This window comes from Bos taurus, chromosome 11 (assembly GCF_002263795.3).
Source record: "Bos taurus isolate L1 Dominette 01449 registration number 42190680 breed Hereford chromosome 11, ARS-UCD2.0, whole genome shotgun sequence".
Classification (NCBI taxonomy): Eukaryota; Metazoa; Chordata; class Mammalia; order Artiodactyla; family Bovidae; genus Bos; species Bos taurus.
In genome coordinates, this window is record NC_037338.1 from 101,823,429 (window position 1) to 101,834,574 (window position 11,146).

The window sequence follows — 11,146 nt, forward strand, 5'->3', positions numbered from 1 at the left end:
CTCCCCCGAAACAGACAAGGGAAAAAAAAAGCAAGGATAGCTCATATAGGAAAGCGTGCTTCTGATCTGCACCTTTGGGTTTCTGATGAGCTCAGAGAATTAGTATTTGTAAGGTACCCTCTGACAAGCTGAGGCAGAAGCACAAATTAGTGTGGTGACGATAATTAAATGAGAGGTTCTTTAGCTCCTGGACCGAACGGTTGGAGAAAGTGAAACGGGTTGACTGGGCTTTGATCTGTCTGCAAATAGCCCTGTGCCCTGCGCGAGCTGGACTGACACACGTCCACCCTCGCTTATCAGAAAGGACCGGGAAAGCACGGGTAGGAAACCAAGCCTCAAAACAATACATCCGAATTTCTAAATCTATTTTAAACTGTGAAAATTAATCAAGGAGGAGAAATAAGGGGTATGAAACCAACCCACTTGCCGATTCAAAGTAATTTGTAAGTTACCTGCACACAAGGCCCTTGGAGGGCTTCTGGGGTTTTGGCTGTCACAAAACGAAGGCAACACCTTATGATCACTTCACGTTCAGTGTTGAACAAAGACGGCCGAGTTAACCCCGAGAGTCTCCCCGACAAGGAGAAACTGAGGTGGTGTCTCTGGGATGGAGCAAAAATGCACCTGTGGGTGACCAGCCCTGCTCTGGCTCTGAGATGAGCCGCTGCCCACAAGCACAGGCCCATCCCTTTTAGACAGACTTGCAGACAGAAGCAGGACTTCCCTACCCCCGCTGCACGTGACAGGGCACTGGTGTAGCTGAAATGACACGCCTCTTCCCATACGTTATCTCTTTGGAGGTCTATTACTCAGTTGTAAAAACCTATTTCCTGGAATTCAACTTGGACGGAGACAGACACACACAGACACACCCTGCAAGGAAATACCTGAGGAGCCAGAGACCCTCCCTCCTGTGACTGCTGAGGTCTGAGCTTCACTTACCGCACGACCACTAAAGGAAATGGTTGTTTTAGAGCAGAAGGGGACATGGGGTAGGGACAAAAGCTAATGTTTATTGTGTCAAGACTCTGCTACATGCTTCATGGGCATCATCTCATTTAATCTTCTCTCAACACCATAAGGTAGACCCTGTTAGAATTTTCTTTCCCTTTTACAAATAAAGCACTGAGGCTTAGACAGGCAAAGCCACCTGCCCACAATCCCACTGTTCCGTGGAGAGCTGGGTGGAACTGCAGCCGGAGGACTCAGCCGAAGGCCACGCCCCCCGTTCCGGGAGTCCATCTTCTCATCTTCTGTGGGGGGAGACCGAGGGCTCAGAGGGCACTGGTCCAGGCCACAGTGCAGACCCAGGGGCCACGAAGCAGGTCTCCTGAGCTCTAGCCCCAGGCTCATGCTGCCTCTAACATGCATGAGTATTAAGAGAAGTATGAAAGCCTAGATCAAGTCTCCTACACAGAGTGCAGGCCAGATCATCAGCTTCCTGAGGGCGCAGATGCCCCCAAACTTCTCAGTACCCCCGGTGCCGTGGCAGGCAGCTGGATGCTGGGGGAACAGTCGGCTGGTGCTGTATGGATGGAGACGTGCTGAACGGATGGAGGGGTGGGTGCGGGGGTGGACGGACAGGTGACTGAGTGGGTGAGTGAGCGGGGTGGCTGAGTCTGTAGGTGGGTGGATAGAGCTACGCTGACTAAGGCCCTCTTCCCACTGTTTACATCCAAAGTAGATTCCCCTGCAGTATTTTTGGCAAACCAAGCCGCCTCTATACCCCAGAGACCAGAAGCTGTTTCATAAATCTGTAGGCAGATGTGACGCCACCTTGACAGTCCTGCAGAGGAGCTGGAAAGCCCCAGGGGGAATCCCAGAGCAGGTTCCAACCAAAGACTACGACAGCGCCCTCGAGCCAGCCACCCTGCAGCCCTGCAGAGGAGGAGCAGAGAGGACAGCTCCAGGCTCTGTTGGGGGGCAGGGGGGCAGAGGAGCACATGCCCTGCAGCAAAGGGAAGGATGACTAACCCAAGTTCCCCCACAAGCCCCACCTCTCCCTCAGCTCACGACCCGCCTCCCTCTGAACTGTCACGTGGCATAAAACTCGCCACTTCTCTCTTTATAGCAACAGACCCAATTAAATCATACAAGGATCAGAAGGTAAAACTCCAGAGCACACAGGAAGTACTCAACAACTGTGAGCGGTCACCCTTCTCATCTAGGAGAAAGGCTGTGTTACTCTGACACCATTTAAGAAAAAAACAGACAAACAAAACCTAAAACAACAGCCAAAAAAGCCACTAATGCCTATCAAAGGGTTCTGAAAGCTATAACGGAGTATGTTTTATCGTGATGATGGATGGCTACAGTGCCCTCCAACACGAGTGTCATTAAAAACCAACAATCCTAATTCACACCCTCTTTGATATTGCAGACTAGACTCACAAAGAATCAGCGTAAGAAAGGGTGTGGAGATGGGTCTGTCCTCCCCATCAGGTGACAACAGAGGCACAGGAGGCTCAGAAAGATTAAGCCACCTGCCCAAGGTCGCTCAGCAAGAAGGAGGGATTCCTGCCCGCCCCCGCCCAGAGCCGGAGCAGGAGAGCCAGGGGAGCCGTGCCATCTCAAGTGCCCCAAAACTGTCAGGTGGCCTTTAAGTGCAGCAGCCTCCTCACTGGTGGAAAAGTCCCTGGAAATGTGGACGTTCATTTTGACCCAAGTCACAACAGTCGAGAGAACAATGCCGTCACAGCCAATGGAAATACGGGAAGAATAAGATGTAGTCAACTGAGCTTTAGTCCTATCTTGGCCCCAGAGCAGTACGACCACAGGCAAATCTGAGCTATTCTGGGACCTCAGGATCCCGCGCACAAAGAGAAGCTCCGCATGGAGTTTTGTCCTCCACAGCGCCTCGCTCCCGCTGTGAGGACTGGCAGAGACCACGTGTGGAGAGCACACAGAACGGAGTCTGGTCTCGGCGCGTGGGAGGAGCTCCAACGCCAGCCACTGCCACTGCTTGTATTTATCACTGAAAGGAGGGGTTGAGAGCAGCCAATTCCAAGACCATGCACAAGCACCCATCTATTTATTCACAGTCACTCAGAGAGAGAGGGCACACGTGATCATCCACAACCAGAAAATAAATACAACCTCTGTCTCCAAGCCAGAGGTTTTGTTTGTTTTTCTGTTTGCTTGTTTGGGGCCAATTAAGTGGCTACTTGGCGCCATCTCATCCTCCTGTTCCCTCATCCCACGTCCACGCTTTCCTTCCCTCAAGGGCTGTAAGCCCTTCTGCTTGGGGGGTCGGGGGCTGGCTCCCAGCGTAACAGTAAGTGTGTTGCTGGGAGCACCCCTGTCGAGTCCACGCCAACGCCTGCACCCTGTCCGCTGTCCCCAGCCCAGGAAGCACCACATACCATCCTGGGCCTCACAGCTCCGTTTCTTCTAGGCTTGAAAAGGAGGGCAGAGGGTCCTGATCACGAAAGTTAACCTGCAGTAAAATGACCGTCTGAAGCCAGCCAGCCAATGAAAAGCAAGCAAGGAGAAAGGGCATCTTTAAGGGACCAACGGGAACCAGGGATCTGAGCTGCTATGACACAGGAACTGTATTTTAAGAAGACGGGATCCAGACTGTAGCCCAGGACAGAGTCAGAGAACCATCATCTATCTTCCAAACCGCAGCCTGGAAGAAACAAGTGGGGAGAAAGAGGAATTGAGACCATCTGAGGCCACTGCATCTTCGCTCACAAAAGAAGAAGTGGCAGGAGAGACTCTGCTTAAACCCCTGACCCAGAAGAAAGGGGAGCCAGCAGAAGCCCAGCAGCCCAGCTCTCCAGCCCCTCAAAGACAGCAGGAACTGTACAACCACTCCATACAGAGTCAGCAGAGCACGCAGCGAGTCCAAAATCCTGCTTAGAGGCCGAAGGAAAGAAATGACAAGTGCAGACAGGGCCTCCCGTCATGGCGCTCGTCACAGAGCGGGCTGGGCAGAGCAGGCATGTGCTGGCTGCGGGTTGCAAATGAAAGGCGAAACCCTAACTGCCCAACACGAAGGAGCATGGCCTAAGAGCGCCAGGCTCCTGCTGCCCCAGAACCATGCACGGCCACGGTCGCCGGCGGCCCCGGAGTCTCAGGCTGCACAAGCCTCAGCCTCCACCATGCCCTCGCGCTCTCCCAACAGGGCCTCCGGGCACCTAAGCTCAGTCTCCTCACCCATTTCTGGAAGGATACACTGAAACACTGATCCGTGCATGTGGTTAACCCAGAACCCCAACTATCTGCACACCCTTATCAGAGTACTGGTCCAACTAATACACCAAGGAACATCCTAACTGGCGAGTCAAAGCCCAGAAAGAGCTCATTTAAAGAGGATTTTGAGACTTGGGATCAGAAACCTGAGTTCATCCTTTGACAACATTAAACGAGATTCACAGTGAAGAGTTCTTGAGCACCTACTGTTTTCTAGACACAGTGATGCCAACACCAAGGTGGACCCAGCAGACACTCTGCCTCAAGAGTCTGCTGATTTTTAACCTGAGGAAAGGAAACTGGGGCTTTGGTTTCTGAATGAGCTAAACAGTATCCTTCTATCCAGAAGGTTCCTCTGGGGCCCTCCCAGGGAATGCACTGTCTCTGCTAGAGGAAGAGAAGGCACAGAGAGCCTAAAGGCAGTCAGCTCTGGCAGAGGCGGCTGAGCACGTCCGGGAAGCGGGTTTTCACACCGAGCTGGTGGAAGACCATGGGGGCGCCTCGCGGTGCCCAACAGTCAGCGAGCAGCCTTCCTAGGAACTAAAGAGGGCCTGCTGCTTGGAGAACCCTGCTCAACGTTACGTGGCAGCCTGGACGGGAGGGGAGTGGGGGGCAGAAAGGACACACGTATTGAGTATGTATGGCTGAGTCCCTGTGCTGTCTACCTGAAGCCGTCACAACACTGTTAATCAACTGGACTCCAATATCAAATAAAAAGTTAAAATAAAAAAACAAACCCTCATAAATAAACTTAAAAAAAAATACAGGCCTTCTGCTTTAAAACAAAACAAGGACATGCTAATTTTAGATTCCCCCTTCTCCCCCTTCACAGCACAGATGGAGAAAATGAGACCCAAAACGAGAAAAAGACTCTCCCAAGGTCACAACGGTCCAAACGGTCCAACGGCCTGAGACAGATGACCACAAACTCAGATGACAGGTCCCTCGGCAATTCACAAACTGGTTTTTTCGTTTGTTTGGTTTTAAATCCTAAAGCAGCCTCCAGGCACGGTGGGAGCCGAGTCCGAGGAACACCTGCCGGGTGGCAGGGCGCCGGGGGCCTTGGGGGTGCGGAGCGGAGGCCCTGCCAGGCCGCTCTTCTGTCCATCGCGTCATCTTGTTATGGCAACGGGAATGCATTCAGCTGGCCGGAGCTAAGACCCAGCCCTGTGCTCCAGGCGTGCTCCAATCCGGGCCGGCCTGGGACGTGACTTTTCTGCAAGCTCATACATGACTCATCTTTACAGGCCTCCTATCAGGTCTGCTGGCTGCAAGGAATCCCATTCAAACCACCTCTGCCCACAGCTGCTCAGGAGCCCAGGCAACAGGGGGTTGCTGCGGTTGACTTTGTAAAACATGGTTAGCCTGCATCTGTGCTATTTCTTACCTCCTTACGATACAGCTGGTGATGTTAACGTTATTAGTATCTAGGCAGCCTAAAGACTGCATTGTGTGCTGAGTCCTGCCTGACTCCTTGCTTCCCATGGACTGTGGCCTGCCAGGCTTCTCTGTCCATGGGGATTCTCCAGGCAAGAATACTGGAGTGGGTTGCCATGCCTTCCAGGGGATCTTCCCAACCCAGGGATCAAACCCAGGTCTCCTGCACTGCAGGTGGATTCATGGCAGGTGGATTCTTTACTGACTCAGCCACCAGGGAAGCCCAAAGACTGCACTGGGCCTACCCTAATGTAACAGGATTAAAAAAAAACAAACAAACAAAAAAAAAAAACAGAAAAGAAACTTAGAAACACGAACAATCAGATTAAGCTACTGTGTCTCCAGCAAGTTAGGAAGCCCTAAGCAATGCTCCCTAAAGGGGCCGGGGGGAGCCGGGGCGCAGGCGCACCATGACCCTGGGCAAATCATCAGCCTTCCTGGGCCTCAGCTGCCCTCAGGGGAGAGGAGGGCTCACTGGCCCTGCTCTGGCCCCCAGGACTCGTGGGGATCGCTGAAATGAGGTCGTCAGTCGATGCACTCTGGCCAGAGACTATAGAAACTGTACGCCTGTTCAAGACCGTTTTGATGTTATCCCCGGCCCAGGAACTGGGAAGGCCAGGCCCAGCAGGGTCCGGGTGGCTGCATGGGGTAGACTGTGTCTCCCATCAGGAGGGCTGCGGGAGGGAGGGAGTCAATTACCGAACCTGCCCTGAAAGTGTTGCTATTTATCGACTGGATACATTTTGAGCACATGGATACTTGTCCGGGTAAAGGAAGTATTAAGATTTAAGAGTTTTAAAACTGATCTAGGAGGACTCTCTCTGGGCCAAAAGTGTGCAGCCTCCTGTGAGAGCCTGGGCTTGTACTTTTCATCTGTTCTGAGAAAACACAGTGACAAAAAGTTACTATGACTGCAAACAAGGTAAGTTTTTCTTTTTAAAGAAAGCATCCTCACCCATCTGAAAAACCCAGCACCTGAGTCTGAGACACTATTTATTCTGACCTGAGGCAGGGTGCTGGCCGAGTCCAGAGCCGCGTCAGTCAGGGCCCCACAGAGCAGCCCGAGGCCACGAGGAGTCGAGAGAGTGGCCAGAGGGTTTGGTGATGGATGAAAGTCCTGGACAGACCCCCGTGGTCTGCTAGGAGCACACGGCAGGGAAAGAACCACTCCTCTCAAAAAAAAAAAAGAAAATAAATAAATAAATAATAAATAAATAATTTACATCTCCTCCAGACGGATCGTGTGGCTCTGAGACAAGAATCCTTCTTGCATCACGAACACTAGAACAACGCCAGGACCCTAGGAGGTTCTGGATAAACTACCAACCTGGAACTGAGGAACGAGCCCCGGAGATTCTGAGGAGTACAGTTGGTGAAACAGAAGCCCCCTTCTTCCTACCCCCTCGGCTGGGCCCATTTAACTGCTCACCCCTCACAGTTCCACCAAAAGTCTGATGCCATCCCCGGTAACCCCCCAGCACCCCCGACCCTGCCAGAGCTAAGGCCTGTGTGACCACAACGTGCCCCCTGAGATTATCGCCATTCCCCAGAGCCCAGCATAGCGCCAGACCCCAGGTGCCGACCCCTCGATCAGTGCCGAGCGAAGGGATGGAGGAACGGATCCATGAAGGAATGGAGCAAAGATTTCAAAGTCCAGATAAAAAGCAACAAACATGAGTGGTGGCTTCTGCGAGGAAAGGGACGCATGCTGGAATGCTGCCAGTCTGAGTGGGGAGCAGGCGTGGGCGCTGGGGTGGCAGCAAGGGGGGGTGGCCCCGCCAGAGTGGCTCACAGCAGCAGGGCCCAGGGTTACCAGGGCAGCCTGCTTTTCAAAAGAACCAGAAACCCAAGACTGGGGAGTGATCTCCTGATTTTTAAACGCGGACCATCAAGAACACACGTGGCTCACACACAACACATCTATGGCCTGAATCCAGCCCACAGTCGCTGGTCAGTTGCCTCCGCTCATCAGGCGAAAGGGGTGTCCGGCTTCAGTTCCCTGCACGTAGTGTGTCTGCCGGGAGGAAGCGTGAGCGCACTGACCCCAGAGCTGCGGACACAACCAGCATCAGGCTCGCCGGCCCCCAGGTGGCCCGGCACTGCGCACACCTCCACGGTGCAAGTCCTCAGAACAGGCCCCTCAGTTCCCCTGGAGAGCCTCTTCTCCAAGCCTGCCCTGCCCACAAGCTCACCCCGGGAGCTCCCTAAGCCGTCTGGCTCTGCTTGCTCCCTGCCTTCCCATTACATCTGGAAGACACCGGGGAGGCTCCCCCCTCCCACTCCAGCAGCCTTCCTGGCCTTCCAGGTTCAACCCTTCTCCACTGAGCCTCAGTGGACAGGCCCCAAGCAGCCAGCAAGCTGACCCTGTGCCCCCCTCAGGAACCCAGACTGTGCTGAACCCCCACTGGGCCTGGAGCAGATGACTGCAGACAACCTGATCTGGTCCCTACGGAAGGGTCTACCCTCAGAGGAAGGGGTACCTATGACCCCGACGCCAGGCAGGCTCTGCTGAGGAAGTAAACAGGTTGAAAGGCAGCACGACAGACTCAGAAAGATCTCCCTGACAGCTGAAGGGGCTGAGGCTCCGGAGGGAGATGGGGTGGGAAGGGCGGCAGGGGTCCTGGGCTGCATCAGGCTTCTCTCACGCTCAGAAAACCCCGGCTGCCTTAAGTCCCGAGAAGTCAGAGAACTGGTCCTATTTTCTGAGTCGAGATTATGAACACGTGGAAACAACTCTCCTGCTCAAGTCAACAGAAAACAGCAAAACCTGACAACAGTGACCGCTGGCTAGGTGTCAGGCTCTACAATTCACCAGAGCCTGTTCCCCTGCTAACAAGTGGCGCCTCTCACCTGAGGACCTTTCCTTTACACGAAACACCCTGCTGGTGGCCTCACGGTAGGTCCATTTAGAAGAAGAACGCCAACAGAAACCCGAATGGAAATCTCGCTGAAGTGCAAAGTTGACGGCCACCTACGATGACCAGCAGAAAGCGCCCGGAAGGTGTACCCTTCATCCCGGAGTGTCCCAGGCTCCTTGACAGCTGTGTGTGGATCACAGCAAAGGACCTGAGGCAGGACCGACCTCCCTCCAGCTCCACGTGAGGGGCCAACCTCAGCATTTCTGGCTCAGCCACCTCCCACCATAGGCACCTTCCTCCGGAGCTTTCCACATCCTCGGTCAGCCTCGGCCCCCCATCTCCACGGGGGGCACCCTCACCCTCTTTTCAGAGCCTTCCCCTCATCTGTGCCCACAGGCCAGCCATCTGGTGGCCCAGGGTAATGCTGGGGCCGGCTCGCCCACCCTCAGACGAGCTCCTCTGAAGGCAGGCACCGCTTGCTTCTGCATCTACTACAGCTCCTGGCAGAGGGGAAGGCCCAGGGGTAATCTGTGTGGAGAAGACCTGGCCTCAGGCCCCCTTTCTCCCGGGAGCAGTGAGATGCAAGAGGGCTGAGCCTGGAAAGCAGCCTGTGGGGCTGGGGGGCGGGGGAGAGGAGGAGGTGCTTTTCATTGTGTTCTTTTGACTTTTCCATGACTTTCAAATTTTTCAATTATCCTCATAATGAGAGAAAACCCTGTTGATGCTGTTTTTTTAAATAAAGCAGCCAAGTTTTCCCCAACACTGTCCAAGAGACATGGCGCATCCTGAGAAACGCTGCACAGATTAATCAGAGGTGCTTCTGAAACAGCATGCGTGCTGGCAGGGAACTCGTGGTCAGCAGACTCAGCCCTGGGGCTGGAGAACAATGAGAAGGACACCCAAGAAACAGCACCTGAGGCCAAGGGCGCTGCCCCGAAAGAAAGCTCTGGGGCCTCGGCTCCCAGAGCAGGGCATGGGGCCGGGGGCAGGGCCGGCCTTCAAGACACCACTGAGCCTGTCACAGCGGAACCACATTTGCTCTTACAGACAATCGGTAAGGATTTAATAAGCCCGCTGTTTAAGGTGCTCGGCACAGAGCCGGATACACAGAAAACCCTCAAGAAAGGCGGTGAAAACGTCCTTCCTGTATTCAAGCCACAGCCTGCAAGTTACGCGGCCTTCTGGGTCCACTTCCGAGGCGCTTCTCAGAAAAGTATTCTGGTTCAACCTGGGAAACCAGCAACGTCCAAAATCAGTGTAACCTGCCGTATTTCCAGTCCCCGAAGAGCCCACCTTCCAGAGCTCAGCTGCCAAGGGGATGACAAAGTATCCGGTTATGACAACCAGTGGCGTCCCCGCTCCGGGAGCCCTGGACCCAGGGATGTGTCCTGCAAGGTGTCTCCGGCTTAATTAAGCCCTGCGCCCCAGGTGCACCGCCCCCGAGTTGCGTCTTTGGAGACTACGATTTCCCAGCCCGGGGAAAACACAGGTAACCGGAAGGCGAGGTTCTGAGACCTCTAGGAAGACACAAAGAGATGAGGCTGGCAACGAGCTTTCTAACCGAACCCCAGACCCAACCAGCTACCCGTACGCCCCCACTTCCAAGGGCTCAGCCTGAAACCAGAGGAAAGATCGCCCGCGCCCTGAAAACGCCCAGAGACACATCCTGCCCCGCTGCCTTTGAAGCCTCCGAAGTGGAGACGTCTGGTTCAATTTAAACTCGAGGCTCCTCAGAAATGACACATACATTGTGGCTCGGCTCCGTTCGCCGCCTGAAGGACGACCACCCACCGCCCGGCCACTGGGACACGCGGTCGCTGCCCGGGTCCCCGGCCCCTTGTCTCAAAGTTCACGCCGCGGGCCGAGCGGCGCGCACCGGCCCGGCTCGGCCGCCCGGCCCCCGGCCCCCTCCCCGGCCCCGCCGGCCTGTGGCCCCGGGAGCGCCGCGCGGCCCGGCCCCGCCGCCCGAGACGCGTCCCGCAGGCCCGGGGTCGCTTTCGCCCCCGGAGCCCGGCCAGGCGCCTCACCTGCTTTCTCGATCTTGCCGGACATTTCCGGGCTGCGCCGGAGGCCGAGGCCGCCGCTCATCGGGCCCGGGCCGGGCCGCTGCGGGCGCCACAGGCCGGCGCGGCCGCCGCTCGCCTCGGCCCTGGCTCGCCGCGCCTCAGGCCCGCGCCGGCATGGCGGGCTCCGCGGGCCGCGGCCTGTGCGCTCGGCCAGCGGCGCCCCAGCCCGCCCGGGGGTGCCCGCCGCCGCTCCGCCTCCTCCGCTCCCGCCGCCGCCGCCGCTTCCCCGGGCCCGCGAGCCGGCCGCAGCGCCGCGCCGCCGCCCGCCCGCCCGCCGGCCTCGGCCGCGGCCAGAGCGCCACCTGCCGGGCGCGGCCTCCGCGCCGCCGAGGAAGCAGCGCCCCCTGCCGACCCGGAGCCGGCCGGAACTTCCCGCCCGGGACGCAGCGCCCCCTGCCGACCCGGAGTATCCACGCCAGGGCGAAGGACCTCCCCCTGGCCACCAACCCACACCTGGGCCTCCGCGTTCGCTGCCCGCACGCACGGACCCTCGACGCTAGGGCGAGGGGGGTGGCATGGACCACCCTGGACTCAGCCTCCTCTGCTCTAGAATCAGGCTCTCCAGCTCAAGGCCTGAGTCTGATCCCAACC

General features: G+C 56.3%; 1 protein-coding gene across 10 annotated transcripts in view; it reads right to left on the bottom strand.

The window, feature by feature from the left end:
* The window catches only part of RAPGEF1 (Rap guanine nucleotide exchange factor 1), a 137,264-nt gene extending 126,462 nt beyond the window's left edge, over nt 1-10,802 (bottom strand). For 7 of the 10 annotated variants that reach the window (XM_059891272.1, XM_059891265.1, XM_059891271.1 and 4 more), the window contains exon 1: nt 10,517-10,802. In XM_059891272.1, coding sequence (XP_059747255.1) covers nt 10,517-10,577 — 61 coding nt within the window. In that variant the 5' untranslated portion in view covers nt 10,578-10,802. The other 3 variants (XM_059891263.1, XM_024998681.2, XM_024998686.2) reach the window with 3 other exon arrangements.
* Between the last annotated feature and the right edge of the window lie 344 nt (nt 10,803-11,146).